Here is a 26,150-nt window from a genome sequence, read left to right on the forward strand (position 1 = left end):
GCCACGAATCACAATGAAGACACAGGGGGTCGGGAAGCAGATTGGAAAGGTGCCGACTACTGGGACAGTATGATATTTTACTTGGCTGAAAACCTTGAGGTTGAATAGAAGTTTTTCACGTCGATTGGGAGGCACAAGGTGCCGTGATGGGTTCTAACTAGTGCAAGGTCCTTACCAACCCCTTTGGACAGTGCGTACTTCTTCAAATATACTCACCTTCCCGGTCACCAACGCTTCGCTCTTTTCCCTACAATGTCTATTCGTCTGGGATCCACCAGCAGACAAATGACACAATCAAAGCCAACAGGTAGCTCGGTAGCACGCATATCACAACTAGTTTCTGTACAAGCATACATTCTATACTTACACTGTACATCCGTTCTCTTTGCACAGACACGCGGCTGAGCATGGTGGCGGCTCGATGTGCAACAATCCTAGTTCGGAAACTCAGCAATCGTTCCATTCGGCAAGTCAGTTGAAGAGATTCTAGACCTTCCGATCATGAATTGTGATCCAAGTCAGCCTTGCACCGCTACTCAGAAGCTGTTTTTGTGCTTCCATGCACCACATGACTATCTAAAGGTCGCATCCTCTGGCGCTGTCACCGACCACCTAATTGAGTTACGAGTACGAGTAGTTTTGATTCCTCGACTTGGATTGGATATGTAACATCCGCAATCACTTCCTGGTATGCTTTCCTGACACCTGCGCACGAGCATACGAGGCTGTTTGTGCCTTGAGACTTTGCGGTGCCGCATGCGCTCGCTTCCACTCCTCCTGGAACCTCCTTCCGGCGGACAGCTCAGCCATGCACCTGTAGACAGATACCGGTGCAAAGAAAGGGCTGTTATCTGACTGGGCTTTTGGCATTTAACGAACCATAACGTCGTGCCACCTCATACTCCGGTCTTGCCGCGCGGTCTAGGGGCAACCTACTTCAATAACACCCCTCTGGGAATCTTTCAAGCTCTTGTTCACTCGCAAAGGACACCAACGCGCAATACAACAGAGGCAATTCTCGTGCATTGTAGACCGCGTGAAGCCTGGTCGATGCTTTGCGCTCGCTATACCATTGGTCAGAGGTGTCCAACAAGCGCACATAGACACCTGCCCCAAGGATAACTAGTCCACCGCCGCTGGCATGCCGGAGCAAACTTCCTGGGCTTTTGCATGAAAGACAAGTATCCACCAAGCACTTCAAACCTGTCACCCTGTAGACTATATGATACGAAGATCTGGTAAAGAGGGACAAATCGTTGTTTTGTCAGTTGTTGGTATGTCTTGATAGTTCGGCTTCGAAACCAATATCTATAGAACGGCGCAGAAGTTTCAGGTGCACCATCCACACGCACGGTCCAGAGGAGGCGTTTTTTTTGGTGCCCTCGCACCAGTAAACCGCAAAGTAAGGAACATGATGAATCCGCAACGAACCAGAAAGGCGAAGAATGGAATGTGCCGGGTTCGGTACTTCGCAGGCAGAATGCACTTGACAGCAGTCAGCGGCCGGCCAGCCACCAGCCAAGGACGAATCAGATGATGAGGTCCAAAAATCATCACGACGTCGAGGCGCGAGATTCACTCCCTTGTCCATCAGGTCATGAGGCGGCGAGGGCTAGAGGTGGGTGGGCGACCCCTTTTTCTCATTCTCATCGCATCAATTTCACCCCTGTACGACGCTGGATGCAATGCCACATGCAGAGACGGTTACTGTACAGGGTACGGGAAATGCCTGCTAGAGGCCTACAATAGCACTTTTTGTGGCGTGAGCTTTCCCATTCTGGGGTCCGGAACTACAGGCACCAAAAGCTTCAACTGCATTTGGTGCCAGCAGTGCTCCCGGTTTCAGGTTCGAATACGAGGTTGATGGTGACGATCGGGCGATCAGGTCCAGTGGACAATAGCGGCATGATAGAGTACACTACTAGGATGGCCACTCGAAGTTGGGATCTGGAGTGTGTTGGGGGATCGAGAAAGGATTATCATTAGCACCGTCGCGTGCGGGTGGTGATGGGTTGGTGACAGGACGCGACACCACGACACCATCAGGTATGCACTTCGTACAGGTACCCGGGATCTTGTGGAGTCTGGCATATCTGGTCGCATCGGAGAAGTCCTGAGGACAGTGGCTTTGCACCAGGTGGCAGAAATGGTCATGGAGGGATTTCGTTTCCCTGTCCTTGGACGTATGTACGTGAAGAGTAGCACAGAATAGGCTTCAAGACACTCTTATGAGTTTGTGCACGAGTCGTAACTCGTATACAACAAGAATGTAGATAGCCGGCTGGCAAGCTGCTGGATGACAGACGAGGGTGTCTCCCGTGAGGTTGACAGGCCTTGTCTCTGCGAGTCCGGCACGAGGAAGATAGATGCTCCTCCACAAAGGATGGGAAAGTTGGTCGACTTCCAAGTTCCTGGTACAGTACATGGCAATCCTGTCACGAGGTGACGTCTTCCTCGAGACCCGAGTACCAGGGGGTGGGAAGAGACATGGAGGTGGATATGCTGGTGGTGATCTGTCGCGCCCCCTTGACTTTGATATCTGCGATCGTCGGGTGGCTGAAGGGGCACACACACTAACTGTGGCCGGGTGCCGGTTCACTCTTTTGAGTTACGACATGCTGTCTGTGCTTTGCTGTAGCTCCTGTGTGGATGCGACCGGCCTGTATCGGGCCTGGGGAGAATTTAGCAAGCCGATCGCAAGAGGTGGAATGAACATGGGTTGGGATGAGCCTGGTCAGTCGTAAAGGAGGCTCTGCTGTACGGAGTATAGAAAACCCTCACACCACGATCAGTTGTCTCGTTCGACGCGCTCCTTCGCTCGGTGTTACGCAGACTGTCCACAGAGCCAGCTATATTCATTCATTCCTTTGATTCTGTCGTGGAATAGGACCACCACCTACAATACAATACACAAGCAGCTATTCTTGCTGCCACGCTCTCTCTACTGCTTCTTACCACTACATCGACAGTCTCAGACTCCTCGGACCACGTTGGCGCCACTATTTGCCAGTCCCTGGACGACCAAACGGTATTGCCTACCACCTTACCTAAAGCACGGAACAGAACACAGCAAACGGCCAGCACCATGGCCCGGTTTGGATGGCGAGTACCGACGCCGACACCCACACCCACCGACGCTTGGTCGTCATACTTTGACTTCTGGAGGAACGAGGACAAAGAGGTGCCCGCCGCCTTGGGGATTGAGCCGATGATCCTCGACGACGAGCTTCACCCGGACAGCGTCAGTGTCAAATTCAACGTGGACTTCGATTTCGATCTCGAGCTGGACTGGGAGCTGGAACTCCAGGAGGCGAGTACGAGTACGAGTACCTATTCGCCTCCGGCGTCGACGAGGAAATTCAGGCGATGCGATCATGGCGCACTATCCCGGCCTTGCGAGCACGAATACCGGGCTCAAGCTGCCCGTCATGACGTCAACAGACACGGCGACACATTCCAGGGTCCAGCTGCAGCCGCAGCTCCAGGCGCCGCCAGGAACAGCCTCAGGCGCCACCGCGGCGAACGGGGGCGCGTCAACCACGAGCATCCCGGTTACTACGCCTATCACGACGCCAATCGGGGCCGCTACGAGGACGCCTACGGGGACCGCCACGGAGGGGCCTCTGGGGATGCCTCCCAGCCAGGGCATCGCTACCATCACGCCTACAACAGGGCCCAGTGCAGCCGAGTAAGTGCAGTGACCAGTGACCATTGGTGACTCGTGCCCCAAGACGATCCCAATCTCGGGCCTCATCGCCCCCCCCCCCCACCGAACTACGTCAACAGCATCATCCCTCGTCGCTGACGCTGAGGCTCGCACTATTGGGAATTGAATTTATTGTCACTATTGTACCTGGCCGAACGTTAATGGCCCAACATCCAACATCCAACATCCACCATCCTACGAGTCCTTACTCTTTTCCCCTCCATCCTGCATTCACTCACGCATTCCATCTCGTCTCGCCTTATCCAGTTCCATCCCGCCGCATCTTCTCGATAAGATCTGCTGCTGCTGCTGCTGCTCCTCCTCCTCCTGCAGCCTCCCTCGCCCTCTCCCTCGCCCTCTCCAAACGCCCTCTCTTCCCAAAACAGCAGCTCCCACTAATCCTGCACACTCATCCGACCTCCACCTGCGCCGTCGCTTATTCATCATCGCCTGGCGAGATCTGGACCACTCGACAGTCCCTGCGTTTCCGCGCCTTCCCAGAAACTGCAGTCCAACCTTAACTTTCGTGTCTGCGCATTTTCCACCGTCCGACCGTCTCTCTCAGCTATCATTCCTCCCTCTCTCCTCCTCCATTTGTCATCCCACCGGCCTCTCTTTGTTCTGCGACGCTCCCGGTGTCTGCCTCGTCGTCGACATCTCTTGTCATATTATCTGAACGTCACTAAACATGAGTACCATCCAGAACCTCAAGAACTTCATACGTCATGGCAAGCAGGCCCGCGTGGCTGAGCCACCCCGCGATCAACCGACCACCAACGTCTCCAACGTCCACGCTCAACCGCAGAAATATCACCATGGCGTATCGGAACCTGCTGGCGTGCAGAGGCATCACCAGCACCAACAGCATCAGCAGCAGCCGCATCCTGGCGAGTACTCTGCCGCTGCCGTCGACAATCGAAATGTCGCTGCGCAAGCTGGAGCTGCGGCGGCCAACCAGCAAGGCAAACAGCAAAAGGTCAACAAGTCAGATATCGAAGCCATCGTTGCCGAAGAGAGGGAGAGGGCCGGACAGATGCCCAAATATCCCGGCCTAGAAAGATACATCCTGATCGAAAAGATGGGCGACGGTGCCTTCAGCAACGTTTACAAGGCCAGAGATACCCAGACACACGACGAAGTTGCCATCAAGGTGGTGCGAAAGTTCGAAATGAACTCGAATCAGGTATGCTCGGAGTCTCGGTACCTCCAGACAAGCCCCCAATGTCCCTTTCTCTGATTTCCGCTCTGCACCTCTTTCCGCATCCCCACCCACCCTCATGCTCTGTCTCGAAAACACAACCAACTTTCTGACCCCTAGGGCGACGCACACCTGCATCCGAACTTCAAGAAGCAACCAAAGGGCGTGGAGGTGCGCTTTTCGACTCCTACCTTTGCCCCCTTCGTCCTCCCGCGTATTCGAACCTGATCCTCCCTGCCTCTGCGAACCATACCTCCTCTCCACATACATGTACTGACTTCTGTAATAGCGAGCAAATATTTTGAAAGAGGTCCAGATCATGCGACAACTTGATCATCCCAACATTGTCCAACTGGTTGAGTTTTTTGAGTCGAGACAATACTACTATATCGTCCTGGAGCTGTGCCCTGGAGGCGAGTTGTTCCATCAAATCGTTCGTTTGACATATTTCAGCGAGGACCTGAGCCGTCATGTCATTACCCAAGTCGCAAAAGCACTGCTGTACTTGCATGAAGAATGTGGTGTGGTCCATCGGTATGATTCACCCCTGTCGCCGTCAAAGAGTGCCCCGGCTAACCTCCTTGGAGTGATATCAAACCAGAAAACTTACTGTTTTACCCTGTCCCCTTCGTCCCCACTCGAAATCCGAAGCCGAGAGGTCCGGATGACGAAGACAAGGCGGACGAAGGTGAATTTATTCCTGGCGTTGGTGCCGGTGGCATTGGTCAGATCAAAATCGCCGATTTTGGTCTGTCCAAGGTCATCTGGGATTCTCAAACCATGACGCCTTGTGGAACGGTCGGGTATACCGCCCCGGAAATCGTCAAAGACGAACGATACAGCAAATCGGTGGACATGTGGGCACTTGGCTGTGTCCTTTACACCCTACTCTGCGGTTTCCCTCCTTTCTACGATGAGTCCATCCAGGTCTTGACCGAAAAGGTGGCTCGCGGGCAATATACCTTCCTTTCTCCATGGTGGGATGACATTTCCAAGTCGGCACAAGATTTAGTTTCTCATCTGCTCACCGTCAACCCTGATAAACGATTCACCATCGAACAGTTCTTGGCCCATCCTTGGATCAGAAATGTGCAGGAACCAACGTATGCTGCAGCCGATGCTCCTCCTCTCGCCACTCCACTTGCAGTGAGGCAAAAGGAATGGGGTCAGGCCGGCAACCTTCCTGCAGACATCTACGGTATCGGAACCCCAGGAACGCCTGGAAAACGAGCCGATTTCCGATCCCCTGGTGCTGTCAACTTGCGAGAAGTGTTTGACGTTGGTTATGCTGTGCACAGGCAGGAGGAGGAAGCCAAGAGACGAAAGAACTTCAAGCAGGGATATCGTGGTGCCGGTATGCCTGGGGGTTTGAACCCTCTGAATGAGGACGATTTTGATGAAGACGATGACTATGAAGAGGAGGTGTCGAGCAAGGTTCCCAAGGCACAACAGCCAACAGATGTTTCAAGTATGGAAGCGAAGATGCGATCGACGAATTTGGGTAATCAACCATCCGCAGCAGCTCAAGCTCGGGCTGCGGCGGTGGCACCTGCTCGGAATCAACAACCCCAGCAACAAGAGAGAGGCTATGGTCAGCACAGCGCTGCCGTTGCAGCTGCCGCCAAGCGGGACGTTGGCCGGAGAAACAAGCAGCCGTTTGAATTGAGCCTCGACAACTCGACTTTGTTGGGCAGAAGGAACAAGCTGGGTGGCAATGCGGCTCCCTCGAAGTTGAGAGAAGAAGTTTCCGCAAGATAGCCATGACTGAGGGGGTGAGGGGTTTTTGGCTGTAGGTCCTGTGGTGTTGCACTCTCAAGTGGTCCTCACTTTAGTCAGAGAGTGAGTCCTAGATTGTGCCAAAATATTGGCCAGGTATCATGAGCGCTTTTCCTTGCATCATATGATTGTACACAGCGCACGGTTGTACTGATTTCCAGGATGGATTTGATGAGTCTAGATGAATGACGTGAACGAGCTTGGAAAGTATCATTAAGGTATTGGTTTTCTTGCCTCTTGTGATTGTTCTCTTACCGTTTCAGGTACTGCACATTGTAAAAGCAGAGGTTCGCTGTACGAGGGTTGTACGCAACCGTGATGACATGCACGGTATTGCGCTTCTGTGGTACTGTGGACAAGAAAGATGCGAATTCAGTCTTTCGTTCCGTCACAATTTAGTGAGCCCAAGGTAACCCAAGATAATCAGGTCTCTGATACCGAGATACCGGATACCGGCGTATAGTAAGTACTACCTACCAGGTACTACCAGGTAGGTACCTTTCGATTGAAGCAAGCACACACGCCTCCTCTCTCAAGGAGGGGTGCGCCTGGTCGACGACGTTCCGAGGGAGCGGGATACGAACGCCTCAGATATGCTGGTAGGTAACACTGGTACCTACCGGTTGGCCATGGTAGGCGATGTCTCCTGATTGAGTCCCCTGATGAGGTTTATTTAGTAGGGGAGGCACTGAGCGCTTCTGGAGCTCCCCGTGGAAATAAAGATGCGACGTTGAGGCCCTGAAGCGGGGCGGATCGGAAGGAGTGAAAAACCCCTTTGCCCCCTAAGTTAGATCGCGGCTATACACCACCTGTAGGCAGTAGTATCAGTCTCAGTGCGATGACCGTGGGAACGCGATGATGAGGCACCGACATTAAAATCCTAACGAAAATCAAATGACTTGGGTTGGACTTGAACCTGGCGACTCATGAGCGTGGTCCAGGGAGTTCTTAGTTCGACCTGTGTGCACAGTCACCATCAACACATCCTGTCTCCCCCGTGGCCAAACATGCTGCGTCGTGGTCCTAATGTAAATATATGTATGTGGGAAAGTGGCTATGACGTGGGCACTTCTAGTTAGAGACAATTGCTTCTCAACCTCAGGTAACTTGATCCATCTCAATTTTATAAGATCACTTGGAACCTATTAAAGAGTAGTAGATATAGATATTTGGAAGATTTTCATAGAAATTAGAGATGGAATTTCAAAGTCTCAGCCCAAATTTTCCAGGGTATATTCTAGATACACTTTAGTTAAGAAACATGCCAAGACCAAACCGCAGTGCTCTGGCCGCGGGCCGAGAGATACACCTAAGGTTTTCGTGGAAGAACCTTCATGACAAAACGCTATGACAGAGACGCGAGGCTGAAAAAAAAAGCCTGTAGATTGGTTGCGGTATCGAGTCAAGGCAAAAAATTTGTGAGGGACACCTGATTTGAACAGATAACCTTTCGATAACTTTCCGTTACTGGAGTCGAACGCGCTACCGTTGCGCCAGCCCCCCGAGAAGGCATTTGCACGCCTGTTTTGAAGAAAATTCCACCACTTTGGTACATAAGGTAACATATAAGACCCTCTTTATCGATGGCTCTACACTAGTAGAAATGAAAAGTACCTGTGTACCTTTTAGTCTCATAATCACTCTGACCTTTGTCTACGAAGCCTGATCTGCGAGGCCTATTCTGTGAAAGTATCCTAAAGCTGCCGCACTGGACATCTAATGTCGCTCTCAGATTATTTTACCGACTTTCGTGGAATTGCGGTGACGTACGGAGTACAAATGTGGTTCCATAATAGAGCTTTATCTGGGGCCACTAGGAACCGCCCTATAACGATCACTCATTCCTTGATTGTCTATACTTCCCAAGTACCTAGTCAATTCGTTTCTCTTCCCACCGTAACAGCCACCGAGAATGATAACACAACGGAAATAAACCCTGCATGAAGTCCTCCTACCTGTGGGGAGGTGTAGGGAGAGAAGTTTCCTTCCGTGAGGAGCTTTGCGGCACAATAGTACCATAACATTTTGCAAACCTCCTGAGTTCTCTTGGCAGCATGCTATATCGCTTTGGACTTTGACTCTCTTGGCATGCTTTCTGTTGCAACTTGTCCGTCTCCTCTACTCGTGCTGAGGGGTTGCACAAGTTGCAAAGTTGGGAAATAGCCCGTTAGATAAATTGTTTCAGCTTAAACTTATACTATCTATCAGGAATCGACACCCCAGTTACAGAGCATCGAGGTCAAACTCGTCAATTCATCTCGCGACTACAGGTTCCCTCTTCTAGCCTGTCGTCTAACATCAACTCGACTCAGATAGCCAGCCTCCAGCGCTATTGTGCTACTGAATCAATTGTTGGCCAAGACGCAGTCCCTATGCTCATTGAACTATTTCATGTACTCGAGGAACGGCTGGCAAAACAACTCATTAAGTCAAGGTTCCTCTCACCTGCACTGCTGTCCTCGTTCCTCCAACGAGTGTCCCGACCCTGGGGAAGATAAGGAAACTCCTCGAGGACCCTTTGCGACTATCTGATCAGGATCTGACGGCCTTGTTTCGTTTGCAAGAATGCCTCGAGGACCAAACAGATCGAAGAAGAACAACAGCTATGCGGTACTATATGCGCTCTTTCTCGTTGACCGTCAAGGAACTACGGGAAATTTCCGCGTTCATGATATCTAACAATCTCGGTAACCGAAAGATCCACGTCTTATTCGATAAGACCTCTTCCCTTAGCCAAGATGATATCTTGTTCCTGCGATACTACCCAGTATAGTGCTGCCAAATTCGGAAAAGAAAAAAAAAAAAGAGCAAACACTTGAAGTGAGAATTTGGCTGTAGCCCCCTCCCGGACCGTGGAAAGATTCCTCTTGAGGTCAACTTATCTCGCTATGCACCGATCCTGGGTTAGGGGCCCCTTCCCACCAAACCACCGAACCTGGAGAGAGGAATCCTGATCTGTACCAGCTGCGCCAGCAGACCCATAGCAAGTCTCCCATGGTGGAATTGTTGACAGGAAATCCACGGATTAAATATGTCTAGCACCGTCGGAAAGGTGTGAAGTGAAGACGCGTTTGTACCACTTTGGCCGCGTTCGCGTTCGCGCTCGGGGTAGTGAGGTGTGGGTTGGTTATTCACTGGGAGGGCATTTCATTCTCTGTACGGCGTCAGAACGTGGCTACGTTACAACAACAACGACGTAGGTCAGAGTATGGGCCAGACAGATACAGTCATATGCGGTCACCCATCAACATTCCGTTTCAACATACCGGGACAAACTCTATCATTTCTCGGACCAACTGCGGCAAGTAGCTGTAGAGCAAGCAATGCCCGCCGTGTTTAGAGAAGACATGAAGTTACTTCTATTGGTTCGTGCTGGTATTCCTCCAGTGGCATATCAAAACTCGCAGGGCCTATGGACTCGTCCAAGCCCATTCGCCAGGATGTTGATGACGTTGTTTCGGCAAACTTCAAGAACGGGAGCTATCGATTAAGACAACTGAGCACTATGCCTTGACCACGGTTGGCCAACAGGGGGGGAATTGTTCATCTGTGAGCCCACTCAGACGCCCGAAAAAGCTAAGGCTAATATTTGGGGCAATACGCATCCTCATAGGGGCCTCCAAGAGGAACAATGGCACACATATCGTGATATCGTAGCAGACAGGTCAAACTTGCTGGAAAGAGGTCGCTGAGAAGTAAGTACCCGAGTCTCACGATTCGAGAAAAGGTAGCCCGCTCTTGTTATGACTAACTAGTTACATGCAGTTAGTTAGTGACGTGAGGTATTTCTCCAACGTACGAAGTATCCGAGTTTTCTGCTCGGTTTTGCTCCCACATTCTCGTACTGGAAATGAATGGGGGTGGACGGACTTCGCCGCGCTCGCTGGAGGGACTTTGTACGCGGGGAGAATTTTTGGTTGAGTACTCCGTACAGTACCAATCAATAGAGGTTCCAAAAGTGCAGTGGTAATGGTTTCCACCTTTTTTTGATGTACGAGGATGGGGGAGGGGGGCTCAAGATTCGACATGCTTTCCTTGTACGGGCATCCTGTGTTTCTTTTTCCTTTTTTTCGTTTATACATATGACCTTTTTTAGCCTTTTCGCGCCGCTTCGACAAGAGTTCACATGGTACATGCTATATATACATACAGAGATCCTCTCAACAACCCAGAACTCTGCACATAGCATCCTCCCTTACAACCATTTGAAGTGAGGACGTTGAGCAACGCTGCTACGTCAAGAAAGCGAAACTCGCGTGGCTGAATCGGATATTTGATCCTTTGATTCCATGACTTTTGACCCGACCGAGAAACCATCCCACGGAACTCCCCTGCGCGAAACAGGCCAGGAAGAAAGCCGACACACGACATCTCATCACCCAGACGCTAGACCCGAGCACCCTCAGGGTCGAGGCGACGAGAAAACACCGTCATGGAACGAGAACGAAAAGGCGCTTGAATGCGGCGAGCAGGACGACGGTCAGGATGACTGCGGCGCCACGGAGTGTTCGAATCAGACGTCGGAGCGTCAGGATCTTCGACGACCCGGTCTGGGAAGTAGACAGAACACGGCCCTGTCTTCAGTCGCCGCCGCCCCATTCGCGCCGTACAATCTGTGCGACAGCCTACCGCCGATGGACCGTCATGGATCGGCGCGATCTTCGGCACACCACCGACGCCCTTCGGAAGGGAGCGGTACGTCGACTTTGAGAGACGTCCCAAGTAACCTTGCAAACGCGAGTCGGCAGTCGACCGATGCCTATGGCAATACATACCCCGAAGGAGGGCGAGAGGCCTGGCTGTGCGTCTTTGGTTCGTTTTGCGGGTTGGTGGCTGCCCTTGGGTAAGTAAATCTGTAGTCGCCCCGCCATATCGATGAGATGGCGCGCGACTGGTGGACAACCAAACCTTGCTGACGACCTCGAATAGGGTGATGAACACTCTCGGTACGTACCAGGCGTATCTATCGACGCATCAACTCCGCGACTACTCGGAGAGCACGATCGGGTGGATCTTTGGCATCTACGCCTTCCTGTCGTTCTTCTTCGGCATCCAGATCGGACCCATCTTCGACGCCAAAGGTCCCCGCTACCTGGTGCTCGCGGGCTCGGTATTGCTCGTGGCCGCCATATTGATCCTCGGCGCGTGTCACGCGTACTGGCACTTCTTGATCACGCTGGGCGTCATGGGCGGCATGGGCACTTCGCTCATCTTCACCCCGGCGATCGCGTCCGTGGGGCATTTCTTCCTCCGGAAGCGTGGCCAGGCTACAGGGCTGGCTGCCGCGGGCGGCTCGTTGGGGGGTATCATCTTCCCGCTAATGTTGCAGTCCCTCTTCCCGAAGATCGGGTGGGCGTGGTCGACGCGCGTCGTCGCCCTCATCGATCTGGTCCTGCTCATCTTTGCAAACCTGTTCATCAAAGCGCGGCTGCCTCCTCGCAAGGCCACCAAAGAGAACATTCTCCCGGACGTCCGCATCTTCAGGGACCCCGTCTTCGCCTTGACCACGGTCGGCACCTTCTTCATCGAGTGGGGCATCTTCGTCCCGCTGACCTACCTCAGCAGCTACATGTTGAGTTACGGGACGTCGACGGACTTCTCGTACCAGATACTCGCCATCCTGAACGTCGGGTCCTGCTTCGGCCGGTACTTTCCGGGCTTCGTGGCCGACAAGATCGGCAGATTCAATTCGATGATCATCACCATCACCCTGTGCCTCGTCACGACGTTGGCGCTGTGGCTACCCGCCAACGGATCCGTGCCGGTCGTCGTTGTGTATGCCTTGCTCTTTGGCTTTGCGTCCGGGTCTGGCATCTCCCTGACGCCCGTCTGTGTCGGCCAACTATGCAAAGTGGAGAACTACGGACGGTATTACGCAACCTGCTATACAGTTGTGTCGTTTGGATCGTTGACCGGTATCCCCATTGCGGGTCAGCTGGTGGCCAAGGCCCATGGCAAATACTGGGGTTTGATCGTGTTTACCGGGTGCGCTTACACTGCGGCACTGGCGATGTTTCTGGCCGCAAGGGTGATGGGCGCAGGCTGGAAGGTCAAAAAGTCCTATTGATGGCGTACTATCGCTGGTACCTAGGCCACGAGCATACCAATCAGTCCCTGGATAGCGAATTCAGTAGCGTCGCAGTCATCTATGAAATTGCATCTTGTAGATAACCCGTGCATAATCTTGAAGAAATGAGACGTCTTTAAAAAACGAAAGAAGGATTGCTCAGGGAAAAAGTGAAAACAAATCAAATCTAAGTCAGAGAGTATCATGTCTTGTCTTGTATGTGAAATTCATTACGGTAGAGGAGACACGTGAAGTCTGCTGTATCTTCTAAGTTCAACACTTCGCATCCTCCGCGCGATCCGTGTCAATCAACTAAAGCTCAGCCCACCCCGCAAATGTTGCACGATACGAGAAATCCTGCATGCCCAGCGTCCATTAATTTGGGGGCCAAAGTCTTCAGCTCACCCTTTGGAAGTCATCTGATATCAGCTGGAGAGCTTTTGAATTTTCGACATGATTGTTCGCGTCTTCAACTTTCCTTATCTGCGCGGGGAAGTCAACACTCTCTGCCAAAGTAAAGGAGCCGCAGAGCAGTTGGTGCGCATCCAGCCAATGGGGGCAGAACATTGAGCCATCGAGGATCGAGTGAGACACAAAATGGACGACCGAGGGTTCATTCTTGACAGCGACGCATCCCCCCAAGACGTGTACAGTACCTTGCAGTCGACCGAGATTCGCACATTGCTCATCGAGCCCGGATCCAGGGGAAGCCCTATCGTCTGCGAGCTGCAGGTGATCCCTTCGCCGCAGAGCAGCCAGTATGAAGCCCTGTCATACGTGTGGGGAGATACGACCCGGTCGACTTCAATATCTTGCAACGGATTCGAGTTCCCCGTCACGGAATCTCTTCATTCGGCGCTTCTCCATCTCCGTTACGCAGACTCTTGGAGGCGACTGTGGGTAGATCAGCTCGGGATCAATCAGGCCTCTCATGAGGAGGTCATGAAGCAAGTCTGCTTGATGGGCACCATCTACTCGTCAGCCAGTCGTGTAATCGTCTGGCTTGGTAGACACGACAGGAAAATGACAAGGGCATGGAATGTCCTCCAGGAGACGACAGTCAGCTCGAGTCTGGTGCGCTCTGACTTTTTGTCGCCCTCGTCGCAAACAGCAACACCACAAAGGCCTTCCGGGTCGCGCAGATCAAGCAGCAACTCCGCTTCTTCCGTCTCCAAATACTCGAAGCGGGCATCGTCGTCACGGGAGAGTCTCGCTTCGTCAACATCCAGCCTCAACAGTCTGACGCCAAAACGGCCGACGAACAGACGCCACGAGACGCCACCTGGCCTGAGGAGTGTGCTCTCAATATTTCAACACGTCTGGTTTCATCGCAAATGGACCTTTCAGGAGATCATACTCGCCAAAGCGGCAATCATATGCTCTGGTGATTTGGAGATGGCGTGGAGCGATCTCACCTTGTGGTATTTTCATTACGCCTCAAAACTCCGCAGCACTAGCATCTTGTATGATTCACAGGGATTCTTTGAGAGTATCATGGACGTCCGAAGTGAATTGGGCAAAGGAAACTTGAGATTGAGCAACCTACTGATGGTCACGAGGCCCAGGCTGAGCACGAAACCCGAAGACGCCGTCTACGCACTTTTGGGATTGATGCCAGGCCTGGTTTGCTCATTGGACATACGTCGTTCGACGAGTCGCGACGACATGGATAGGCACCATCACGACCATATCTATGAACTCTACCTGGCTGCGATGCGAGACTGCCTCGAAAAGGAAAATGATCTGGCCATCTTGAGTGCCGCGGGGGTGTACAAGGGGAATACGCATCCCAGCGGTTGGCCATCATGGTTGCCTGACTGGAGACAGCAATTGCCACTGCGGCCCCTGATACTAACTGAACAACATGATCTCGGCCCCGAAGCAGCTTTCGACGAGGAGACTTTCGGGGATGCCACACCCAAAGACCCCTCCCAAGAATCCCCCGTGTATGAATTCACACTCCGCCGTCGTCACGACAACCCTGCATCCGTCTTGCACCAACACCTGGCTGTTCGTGGGATTCGCTTAGGCTGTGTCGTTACCCGTACAGCATCTTGGCCCAGTACCTTCTTCGTGGCTGATCCTTCAGCACTGAGCTCGTTGGGCAAGACGATCGACCAGGCGGGGGAAGGCGAGTTCGCTCGACCACTGTCTTCCCTGGCGACACAGACACGTGGATCTCTGTTTCAGAAGTTCTCGTCAGATACGGCTCAAACGTATTCCCACAGGCTCATTTCGCGGTCGCTCAATAGTGATCCCCGATGCCAGCCCATTCGGACTTCATCAATGGCAGAAGCAGGAGACTGGGTTTGTGCTCTGAACGGGGGCCGCGTGCTGTACATCCTCCGTCCATTAAGCGAGCCTGACCCTCCGGATTGGCGGCAGCCTCAGCGAAGTGGGAGGCTGTCGAATGTGCTTCGCAATTCCACGCCTATGACCCCGTCGCCTAAAGATGCAGAAGGGTCTTATCATCGATGCATTTTTATCGGCGAATGCTCCATCCACGGTCTCAGACCAGCGGACATACTGGGCCCAGAACCAGCGTTGATGTCGTTTGAACTGGCATGAGTATGATCTGCTACGGTTCTTCTGCTGCCAATGATAGTGACTCGATCGAGGCCGGAATGTTCCGGCCTCAACCAATCAAGTCCTGCCGTGCCCAGATCCGCCAGTCACGTGTCAGGCTCTAAGCTCGCGCTGATATTCCGGCCAGAGCAATCACAACGAAGCGACCGTTTGTGTCTGGCGCACGATAAAGATTCTCATTACTCAACAATAAAACGGCCGACGAGGGGCAGGGTGGGCTTCTCCATGTCTCCTTTCACAATCTCTTCTGCAAAATTTTGAAGCAATCTGCGTATTGGGGGGTCGACAACTCGCTAACACGATGCTGCTGCGAGAATCAATTTCTTGGATTTGACAATATCGCCACATAATTGAGGGCAACGACTACAACAAGCAACATGGTACTCCTGGCGGTATTCGGACCATCTAAGTTCATCGTTCCATGGCCCCCGCTACTGTGATGTCGGTGCAATGCTGAATCACGTGCCAAGACAAGGCTGTCTGCTCCTTGAACTAGGTGTTAACAAGAAGAATTCCAGTAACCAAGATTGGAGACGCATACCAGTGTCATTTGACCAGATGGCAAGGGAACAATATTGTTTGGGATGATTGTTGATTCAATAACCCCGCTCACCGTGTCGCTTTTCTCCTATCTCGCGGACCCATTTGATGAGGGCATGAGGCCGGAATTAGAACCGGCCATGATGTATATATGGACGCTGTGCCCCCAGATCCAGCTGAGAGACTTCTTCTTGCCCTGGTCTAGATACACCGCCCCAAGTTACGAAAGGCGAACTTGGCACGTCGTTGCGAAATCTTTCATTGACAAAATCTCTTCTTTTTAGCAGCAGTGGTGCTAGTGGGACCTGTACGCCCCTTTCATCATGTCTTCTTACCTTGCAGACGCGCCGCCGCTGCCTCCGTTGACAAGGTTATTCCCTCACCTCAATTCCAGCGCCGAGGAGATCCCTGCATCCACCGACCCCTTCACCATCACGACGACGACGGGGTTCCTACCATGTCGCCCTCCACTCCGCCGACTGCCAGCACAGTTCGACGCGATGTCCGAAATCCTGGACGAAATGCCCATAGTGAAGGCCGACGGCACTCCTGGTCTCGTGGCCAAGTTCCAGCTCGGCCCTCTGATCGACTCCGGGAAGTTACCAGACCTCACGTCGCACATTGACGATTTAAAATTACGCGCCGCAGACGACGAATCCGCGTACGACCTCGAGGCCGTCACAGCTCTCTTCCGCGACTACAGCTTTCTCGCCAGTGCGTACCTGCTGGAACCGTGCTGGGAAACCTGGTCCAAGGATAACAACGCCGGGTACGGACTCGGTAGACCTGTTCTGCCTAGGTGCATCGCGGCACCACTTGTTAAAGCGGCTGATATGTAAGACCCCGACAATATTTGCTGTTTGTGTGTGTGTGTGTGTGCGTGTGTAAGAGATACGAAAACCTAACTAACATACTGATGTGTTTCTTCCCCATTAGCCTTGATATTCCACCCTTCATGTCCTACGCCGCGTCGTACGCCTTGTACAATTATCACCTCGTCAATCCCAACTTGGGCGCCGGCCTGTACGAGAACCTGCGACTGATCCGGGCATTCGAGCATGGCTTGGACCCCAAGAGTTCCGAGGCCGGCTTCATCCTGACCCACGTCCACATGGTGCAGGAGACCGGACCCCTGATCCAAGGGGCAACCGACCTCTTGAGCACGATAGAGCAGCGCCCGTCCGACACTGACGCCGCCATCTCGGCGTTTCGGACCATGTTGGCGGCCATGAAGCGCATCGAAGAGCACATGGAGCAGATGTGGTCGCACTCGCTGCCCAAGGATTACATCTCGTACCGCACCTTCATCTTCGGCATCACGTCGCAGTCCATGTTCCCCAACGGCGTCATCTACCAGGGCACAAGGTACGGCGACTCGAAGCCGCTCTACTTCCGGGGCGAGTCCGGCGCCAACGACAGCATCATCCCGCTGCTCGACCACCTCTTGGAAATCCCCATGCCGACCAACCCGCTCACGGACATCCTCAAGGACTTTCGACAGTACCGGCCCAAGCCGCACCGGGAGTTTTTGGCCTGGGTCATGAGCAAGAGTGGCGAAGTTGGAGTCAGAAAGTATTGTTGTCGTGGTGGTAGTACTGATGTCGACAACCAGAAGGATTCGTCTTCCTCTGGTTCTGTCCAGAGCCCTGCTATTCTTCTTACTACCCTATACCTCAAACTCCTGGACCATGTCCGCAGTTTCCGCTGGCGTCACTGGATGTTTGCGAGGGAGTACATCATCAAGCGAACCCCACATCCGACTGCCACCGGTGGAAGTCCCATCGTCACCTGGTTACCTAATCAACTCTTTGCGGTGATGGATCTCATGGAGTCAGTGTACGATGAAAGTGGGTTGAGGAGTATCGTTGAAGGTGATGAGGGTCAAGAAGTTGGCGGTGACGCTGCGATGATGCAAAGTCTGGGTCCCGAGGTAGATGCAGTCAAGGAAATTATGGGAAATGCTATAATGCAGAGAGAAAAGTTGGACAAGGAGGTTCAGAAGTTTTGTTCCGAGAGAGGTGTGTGAGGAAAGGTCTTGCAGTACTCAAGAGGTTTGAGAGAGGTGTGTTAAAGGTAAGGAGGTTGCATACCGAGGCTTTGCTGCCGTCTTGTTTACCCTTTTCATTCTCAGGGATAGGGCGAACAGGAGCACAAAGTGGGATGAATGCCTGCATGTACCACATGTCACCTCCACTTCCACCAAATTTCATGTCGTGAGACAGATCGTTGCTGTGCAATGGTTGAGGCATATGCATCGAGTATCTCGCTCCAGGTGTGGTCACATACCACAGACACCATTTAAGTAGCGTGACCTCTCACCCAACCGACAGTGACCAGATGGGAAGGGATGGGATGACCGGATTCCTTATCGTATGGGACTCCTGTCAATTGAGAACGATACAATACAAAGCATTACAGTGCAGTACAGTTTCCGTACCTCGCCTGCTTGCTCGCTTCCTTGGTTGATTGACGTGAAGTCGTGACTTTGATCTCACCCACTCACCTGGGCGTTACAAACCTCACTGCTGCCTGCACGAGCAGTCCGTGGGGTGTAGTCGTAAAGCCAAGTTCAGCAGTGCAGCTTCACCGTGGTAAACAAGTGTATAGAATCACGCTGCCTTTTGCTGCGTGCCATGATTGGGAAGGCGGTGTGGATGGATTGAATTCGCGACAACGTTCGCCTCACCAGTGTCGCGTCGACAAAACATATAAACACCCGCCTTCTTTCGCCTCCAGATCCCAGCGTCTTTCTCTCTCACCACCACCACCACCACCACCATTATATATATCAACTCAACGGCTCTGGGCCATCCTCACAACAAACGCATCGTAAGGGGGTGCTCACTTGTGGCCAGCTCGTGAGCACCCCTTGGCGACGTTGTGTCTTTGTTGATCACAGGCCACGACAAAGCCTCTGATCCGTGCATGCATGTGTGTATGTGTATGAACTCTGTCCTTGTCGCGTCATCTCGTCATCTCGTCGTCACCACGCTGACATCAGACAGTTTCGGTTCCCGAGCCGGGTTATTTCACAGATTGGCCGCGGTTGCTCTCAACAGTTGTCGGTCGCCCGATGTTGGTCCTGGTCCTGAAGATCCATTTCACCTCGTAAGTCTTTCATCCGTCGTCGTCTCCCAACTTGTCGTTGACCAAACTGACATATCAAAGTCTTTTTTCCACATCGTCGACACTCCTCCACCCTCCCAGCTCGGCCAGGGCGGAGGTGTGAGACGAAGGGGGTCGGGTGCGCTTTCATGGTAGCTGGTTTGTGAAGTTCGTCGGGGCCGACTCTTCCGGGGTCATCCCTAGGCGACCTCTCAAGCCAGAAAACGACCGCTCAGCTCGAAGTTGGTCTGAAAAGATCTAAAGAAGTGACCCCCGACCTTTGTTGCAAATCGCAGATCTCTCGAGCGGGAGGACCATCGATCAGCTCGAAGTTGGTCTGTGGAAGACAAAGAAAGTCCTCAATCTTTGTTGCAAATCTCTCGAGCGGGAGGACGACGGATCAATCCTTGGTTGGGTTGTGACGGCTCAAAGAAAGTGTCAAAACCCCAACAACCGGTTGACCAACACGCGATATCACTCGAGGTGATTTCCTCCAATTTCGGACGACGACCCTGCGACTCAGGTGTCATCCGGACAAGATCCAGCTCCAAAGTGGTTTCATCGCAGCATGATGCGAGGCACAACGATCGACTTGCCTGAACGTGTTGAACATGAGCGGTCTTTGCGGTCGTTCTTCGACCTCGATGATTGTATTGCGTTATTCAACATCACCATGACTGGCTGATCAATCATGGATACTGGACACGCCGCGGACACTTGTCCTCGCATTCCCTGGAAGCCTCTGATGTCAAACCTTTGGTTTACCACGCTTGTCACCAACAACTGGCGATCCTGCGTCTCTTGTGAATGAGTACCCTTGAACAGCAATGGACAATGGTGAATAGCAGCGCTGAAAAATATTGTCATCCTTCTCAACTCACAATGGGATTTCTCATTCACTGTTGATGATTGAGATTTGCCCATGGCTAGTCTTCCTCTGGCAAAAGCCTGCAGACTCAAGCTGGTTTCCCGTTCTCACCGAGAGACAAGTTCATTTCCCTGCGAAGTTGAGAACAGATTCAACAACACACCATCCACCAACCTGACATCAACCATCAAAATCAATCTCAAACTTACCATCAATTTGAAGAATCGAGTTGATTGCTTGCGGTGCGACCGTCCTCGAGGGCAGCTACGAAAGTGATATTCGAGTTCGCCTCCTGGAGGAAACCCGAAAACTTGCACAAGAATCATTCCGATATCCGTCACAGACCAAGTCCAATCCGAGACCGAATCAGCAAAATGGTAGATCAAGGAAGCACACCGAACATTAAGAAACGTCGAACCAACGCCGCGCAGCCGCCACTTGGACAGAGGCAGGGCCAAAATCCTGCTTCTAGACAGCGTCAACAAGATGGTGGAATCAGTCAACAAGATACCCTTGGAGGAGCACAGGCGGTGAGTCTGCCAACTCAACCAAGACCGGTGCAGCACCCTCTTGGAGGTACCTTTGCAGGACCGGCGGGCCGATGGAGACAGTACACTCCCAGGGAAGTCGACGCATACCACGGTTTGCTGGCGCTTCGATACGGACCGATGGTCGAGTTTCCACGAAGTGAGAATCCAAACCTCACCGTGAACCCAAGCCTTACCATGTCCTCCCTACCCGGGTTGGTGGTGGGTTCGGATAACACAAGTGAGAATCAACCTGCGGGGAGCAAGGACAACAGAACTGTCGCCGTGGCCAACATGAGACCACCGCCTGCAGGGGCTGCCAACCATCAACCACAGACTGGATCTTTGAAACGAACGCAACGCGACTCCGACAACGAAACCCAGGACAGTGGCAACGGCAGGAAAAGACCCAGACCGCCACCGAAGAGATATTCCTGCTACTTGTGCGAGTACACCGCGCTCGGCGTGACGTATGTGTCTCGACACCTGCAGAACAAGCATGACGTGGCCTCAGATCAGATAGATCAGGTCCGCATTCGAGCCTCCGAGGTGCAGTGTTTGTGGTAGGAGAAATGGCAAGTGAATTAAATGTTCCCTGGGACTTTCTGCTTGTCGCTCGGATTTCTTTCAGCCACCGAAGGCGGTTTTTTTGGGGGGAGGGGGGGCTCTTCTTCGTCGGGAAAGCTTCAATACAGGTGATCGTGAGGTCAGTACGGCGTATGGCCGAACGAAGAGGCGAGTCCTTGAGGGCGAACCCGGCAGGTGACTTCATCGTTCGAGGTTGGCTGTGTGGCCGTAAGTCCTAGAAAGGTTGGGCAGTGAGGGAGAGAGAAACTATCTGTCGGGAGGCGGAGGGATGGTTTTCACCATTCACGAACGGTATTTGATTCATCGGCATCAGATAAGATCCAAGGAACTGCAGTCGCAACGGGGGGCTTTTAAGAGTCGAGTCGAAGAAAGACAAGGACAATACGCAACACAGACTCCGATGCGAAGACAGACACAATCTGAAAGTGCAATCCAAGATTCATACAATCTCCCATTCTCGTGCTCCTCAGGTCTCTTTCTTGCCCTGGTTAGACTTGGGTTTGCTCTTGACCAGTGATCGCAGTACGAGCCAAATCCACCATAGCGTATTTCCTGCCTTGCCTGACTCGTAGTCTTGGGACCGGTCACCGACATCTGCCATCGCACAGACCAGGTCCGCAAGCTCCTTTTGGACTTTGTGATGGAGGTACGCAGCCGTAAGGTCAAGACCATTGGTTATTCCCCCTTGAATGCAACGAAGATGGTTAGCATGGCAAGAACCCCACTTCAGTAGAGGACGTATGTCGATATGTAGATAGATGACGAGAGGGAGGAAAGGTAGAGTCTCTGCCGTAACTAACTCACCGGAAGTCCAAAGTCGTCCGTCTCTTTCCCACCTTCGATCAACAAAGTTCGCTGCTGGGAACTTTTGTTTCAGCTTGGGGACTAGCCCCCTCGGGCCCGTCACTTTCTTCCCGTCCAATAATCCGGCATAGCCAGCGGGAAAACTCCCGGTGCAGATGACGAGGAAGTCGGTCGTTCCCTTCTTCTGATGCGCACGGATAAAATCGACGACAGCAGCATCTGGGACGAGACTTGGATCTGGGCCTGGGATGAGCAAGACGTCTAGTTGTCCCGGCTGTACTCCAGGCGACGTGAGAGAATCGGTGACGGGCAAAGTGGCGTCTGAGGTCATTGATGCGTACGAATTTGGGCCGGATTGACTGATGTAATGAAGCGATACAGGGATGGCCAGGTCTAACAGTGGTTGAGGTAGTCCGCATGCTTTGAGATATTCAGGTGACAGCATGCCGAACAAGTCGATGGGAGAGGCGTCAAGCAGCTGTACGGGTGGTACCAGAAGCATACCGACGCGCAAGGAGGTTGCCTTTGCCGCTGAAGTCATGTTGTGGTGGACAGAGATCTGATGGCTGATTTCAAATGGACTGATGTGTCGCAGAGTGTAGTATTGCCTTCGGATTGAGGCATGCTGTCTATGGTTTTATAACGGCGCCTTTATACAAGCTGGCAGCTGTGCAGTGAAGTTCACACTTTGCATCAGATGTATCTCGGCCGGCGAAGTGGAATGGTAATTCGTCGTGGCTTTGGTGTTCTCAATTTCGTGGTCGGCAATTTCCAGGCTGCACCATTTCTCACGGACCAAAGCTCAGCCGCGTGCTCGCTGACTGGCCGATGGTGGAGCACGCGCTGGTTTTCCCGTGAGCTAGCGAGCATCTCAGGAAGAACTCGAGGCTCGGGAAGCTCTAGTGGACAACACAACCAAGAGTCCACTTGCAGAGCGTGCGGTCAAAAGTCAGTCCGACATGCTTGATTGGGAAATCCGTCTGAAAGAAGGATAACCGTGGTGACCACACCTGAAGTTGCGTCTGTCTCTCCATTCCGTTTCCATGTAGAGTCGGGATCAAAGGGAAACGACATGTACATTGTGGGAGGTTGCCAAAAAAACGGCTGCTTGTCCGTTTGCTAGAGTGTCAGAGGTACCAACACCCTAGAGACCACCATTGATCTCGCGTTCTGATGTCAAGTCACCACCGACGTTTCGCTGCAAATCCAAGACCTCGGGCAGTGTCTCACTCATACAAGAATTGCCAAGGTACATGCCTTGTTTCTGCACTTCCTGGGAGTTTTGACGATCGAGTTTTCACGTAAAGCATTGGACTAAACGGGAGATCCGACATGATGTGACGTTGGTAAATAAGGCCACAATGTCGGCGATGCATGGTGCGTTGGCGATGTATCAATGTATGCACTCCGTAGATGGTACTCCGGAACTGGTCTCAGATAGCATACAAAGTAGTAAATCTGTGTGAATCACACTGATGTTCATAGGCGACGAGAACAGAGTGTCAGTGGCAGAGTAGAGTCGGGAGAAATCTGGCCTAGTGAGCCTGGTGCCTCTACGCAACCTGTAGCCCACCGTGCGTAGGTTCCTACGGTCTATGGTCCTCCGTACAGCCTCCCACCAACAAGTATGTACTGAGTACTGAGTACCAGCGAGTCACCGACAGCCTATAGGCTATAGGGGCCGCCATGGGCATTCTCCAGCGACGGGCTTAGGCGGGCGCCAGGCGGGATGGCCTTCCCCGAGCCTACCATGGGGGCCATCACCCCGCCTAACTGGGCTAACTACCTAACTTAGTGGCGCCAAGTGATGGGCCTGCATTGACGGAGTCCGTAAGCTATACCCGATTGTCCTTATCGACCTTATCGACGTCGATCGAGTTCACTCACCTTCACTCGACCTGCCACCGTCTTTTTTCTCATTTGATGCCAACTCCGTGTGTTTCATCTCGCCAGCTTCTTCTTCCCTTGAGTTGACTAGTAAAGCTGTTTGTTCTTCGTTTCTCGGGAAGTCTTCTTCCTCCTTTCTTCCCTTTCTACCATGCCATCTCTGTTCAACATGCGCCGTTTCTCTCGCAGCAACTCCATCCACAATCGCGAATCTCCTCAGTCGCCGCCAACATCATTCACTCCTCCACTCACTCACGCTCCGATGATGCCAAATGGAACCACGGCTGGATCTCATCAGGGTTCTCACCAGGGTTCTCACCAAGGCTCTCACCATTCTCGACCCGTGTCAGCCAACACCAATTCAAGCTTTGACTTTGCGAATCGACCTCCAGCTCAGTATCAAATGTCGACCCTCCCGTCCAACACCATCGGCAACCTCTCACGGACTGACCAGATTGTCTTGCGACACTTCTGGGAAGTGAAGGCTGAAGAAAACAAAGGAAGGGATCTTCATTTTGTAAGCGCAGCAACCGAAGTGACAGTCACCAACTGACCATCACCCCTGCTCATAGCTCAAGTTCCCGTTTTTCCCAAAGTATCCCAACCACCAGGACCTGATCCCTTATTGTGAGATCTACTACCTGGTCAAGACTTCACCTGGCGCCACAATCATCAGCTTGGGCAGCACCAACAACGGAGTGTACATAGGGTAAGTTTTGGCCATCTCATCCTGCAATGCCATGGCTCCCTTCCATGGCAACATACCAACGGTACATGCACACTCCTGGGCCTGGATTGGATTTCCGTTCAAGGTCATAAAGTGTACATTGTCCGCATTCTTTTGTCCCGCAAACCCTCCGGGTCATCGGATTTCATTCCTTATTTCGTGTTTGGGCTTTGGCAATGCTGCATGCAATAAGCCCATTCTCTGTTTACCTGGCTGACCACGGATCCACCTTCAGGTTTGAGCTGTTTTCCGGATCTCAGCTCCACATCGACATGGACGATTCCTGGCACAACATCTCCCATCACCGCGTATCGTTCAAGTCCTACGACTCCATGCTCAAGGACCCGACGTCAGAATCGACCTTCAAATCGTGGCCAAAGCCGCTTACGATTGAATATCTCGAAGAGCAGTTCCAAGGCTGGACGCTGGACCTGACCGGTTTCTGCTGGGACACAGCCGAGGTTCGCGAACTAGGAGGCGAAGGCGACGCCCAGAGCGACCTCAAAGACGACATGTTGTAAAAGGGTTCCTACACCGCTGAGGAGCCATGTCATTATTCAAGTTTCACAAACATAACTGCCGCAGGAGGCAACAGGGTATCTTTGTTCCACGGATTCGCCGGGTTTCTAATGAGGCTGTTTTCAGACAATGCCGGGGTCTGTCACAACGTGTCATGGTAGTGACCCCCGAGTCGTAAACAGCAAGGCGTCTGTCTAGGGGAGGGAGATGGACAATGTGACTGCATCTTTTATAAAGTCTAATGGGTACGGAGTGGCGAGGGTCTCGGCAAGATGCACATCCCCTCCTTGCCGAGTGACGACACTTGATGGAGACGGGGTTTTGTTCGTATTTCGGGAAACCGGTCGAACTGGACAAGAGGGTCGATCACGGTCTTTCGAGTCCGTTACACACGTCGTTCTTTCATTTGATCGGGTTGGGGTTTGCTCTGTACTTGGGTAAGTTTGACGAAATCACGAAAGTTATGAACTGGAGATAAACAAAAGAAAAGGAAACGAAAGGAAACGAAATGAAACTGCGCATACGGACAGGGTTCGTTGATTCAAACACCACACAGGCACTGAGCAGGTAAATACGTACATTCGGTAGGTAGGTAGGTAGGTAGGTAGGTAGGTAGGTAGCATACACGAAAGCGAAGACTGGGGAGATCGTACGGAATACACAGGTGAGGGTAGATACTTAACTGGTCTCAATTGGAAGTGGATATTCAACGCCGTAATTCACAACCACCTGCTGGACAGAACCGTACATGGCACAGTGGTACCTACCTACCTATCCGTGGTAGTGAGTACGAGGTAGGAAAAGGATACGTACACTAATCGCCCTGCCTTGCCTTGCCTTGTCCTGCCTCGCGTCGTCGCCTCGCTTACAAAGGAGGTTACTTTGGTAGTGGGACTAAACCGAATGACGAGCCACCATTACCTGGGTGACTTCCCGGCACCGATGGATTCGTTTCCTTTGAGAATGCCCGTCTGCCTCCTCCGCATTACCGGTACCTATACCTACTAGCTACTACTACTACTACTGTCGCTCAGGCCCCGTAGAGTGCGAGAGTGCGGTCTCAACCGAAACCTTCTTCGTGTTCGACTTCCCAACGCTTGCTCTCTTCCGAAAATCGAGATCCTTGGCTGTGGTCCTCCGTACGGCCTTGACCAGAGCAGCTGCCATCTTGCGGCTCCACTAAGTTGGAATACGAGAGGGAAAGGGTGGGAGTGGGAGAAAAAGACGGTGAGCTTCAAAATTGTCGGATGGC

The 26,150-nt window shown here is 52.5% G+C and overlaps 8 protein-coding genes and 1 non-coding gene across 9 annotated transcripts; 7 read left to right on the plus strand and 2 right to left on the minus strand.

The window, feature by feature from the left end:
• Positions 1–3,085: 3,085 nt before the first annotated feature.
• PV08_03635 (uncharacterized protein) lies at positions 3,086–3,692 on the plus strand (the record flags this gene model as incomplete). Its single annotated transcript, XM_016377987.1, has 2 exons — positions 3,086–3,314; positions 3,364–3,692. 2 exons carry the CDS (start codon positions 3,086–3,088, stop codon positions 3,690–3,692), a joined length of 558 nt encoding a protein of 185 aa, XP_016239557.1.
• Positions 3,693–4,394: 702 nt separating this feature from the next.
• PV08_03636 (uncharacterized protein) lies at positions 4,395–6,662 on the plus strand (the record flags this gene model as incomplete). Its single annotated transcript, XM_016377988.1, has 3 exons — positions 4,395–4,889; positions 5,194–5,438; positions 5,492–6,662. The coding sequence occupies 3 exons, from the start codon at positions 4,395–4,397 to the stop codon at positions 6,660–6,662; spliced, it is 1,911 nt and encodes a 636-aa protein (XP_016239558.1).
• Positions 6,663–8,099: 1,437 nt separating this feature from the next.
• On the minus strand, positions 8,100–8,183 carry PV08_03637. The gene has a single exon. It is a non-coding gene; the product is annotated as a tRNA-Trp (tRNA).
• Positions 8,184–10,969: 2,786 nt separating this feature from the next.
• PV08_03638 (uncharacterized protein) lies at positions 10,970–12,747 on the plus strand (the record flags this gene model as incomplete). Its single annotated transcript, XM_016377989.1, has 2 exons — positions 10,970–11,523; positions 11,610–12,747. 2 exons carry the CDS (start codon positions 10,970–10,972, stop codon positions 12,745–12,747), a joined length of 1,692 nt encoding a protein of 563 aa, XP_016239559.1.
• Positions 12,748–13,344: 597 nt separating this feature from the next.
• Positions 13,345–15,315, plus strand: PV08_03639 (uncharacterized protein; the record flags this gene model as incomplete). Its single annotated transcript, XM_016377990.1, has 1 exon — positions 13,345–15,315. One exon carries the CDS (start codon positions 13,345–13,347, stop codon positions 15,313–15,315), a length of 1,971 nt encoding a protein of 656 aa, XP_016239560.1.
• Positions 15,316–16,196: 881 nt separating this feature from the next.
• PV08_03640 (uncharacterized protein) lies at positions 16,197–17,899 on the plus strand (the record flags this gene model as incomplete). Its single annotated transcript, XM_016377991.1, has 2 exons — positions 16,197–16,708; positions 16,810–17,899. The coding sequence occupies 2 exons, from the start codon at positions 16,197–16,199 to the stop codon at positions 17,897–17,899; spliced, it is 1,602 nt and encodes a 533-aa protein (XP_016239561.1).
• A 2,321-nt stretch (positions 17,900–20,220) lies between these two features.
• PV08_03641 (uncharacterized protein) lies at positions 20,221–20,940 on the plus strand (the record flags this gene model as incomplete). The annotated part of the gene is made up of 1 exon (XM_016377992.1): positions 20,221–20,940. One exon carries the CDS (start codon positions 20,221–20,223, stop codon positions 20,938–20,940), a length of 720 nt encoding a protein of 239 aa, XP_016239562.1.
• Positions 20,941–21,427: 487 nt separating this feature from the next.
• Positions 21,428–22,306, minus strand: PV08_03642 (uncharacterized protein; the record flags this gene model as incomplete). The annotated part of the gene is made up of 2 exons (XM_016377993.1): positions 21,428–21,645; positions 21,766–22,306. The coding sequence occupies 2 exons, from the start codon at positions 22,304–22,306 to the stop codon at positions 21,428–21,430; spliced, it is 759 nt and encodes a 252-aa protein (XP_016239563.1).
• Positions 22,307–23,803: 1,497 nt separating this feature from the next.
• On the plus strand, positions 23,804–24,900 carry PV08_03643 (uncharacterized protein; the record flags this gene model as incomplete). The annotated part of the gene is made up of 3 exons (XM_016377994.1): positions 23,804–24,169; positions 24,225–24,361; positions 24,615–24,900. The coding sequence occupies 3 exons, from the start codon at positions 23,804–23,806 to the stop codon at positions 24,898–24,900; spliced, it is 789 nt and encodes a 262-aa protein (XP_016239564.1).
• Positions 24,901–26,150: the final 1,250 nt, after the last annotated feature.

The sequence above is a fragment of the Exophiala spinifera genome (assembly GCF_000836115.1).
Source record: "Exophiala spinifera strain CBS 89968 unplaced genomic scaffold supercont1.2, whole genome shotgun sequence".
Taxonomy (NCBI): Eukaryota; Fungi; Ascomycota; class Eurotiomycetes; order Chaetothyriales; family Herpotrichiellaceae; genus Exophiala; species Exophiala spinifera.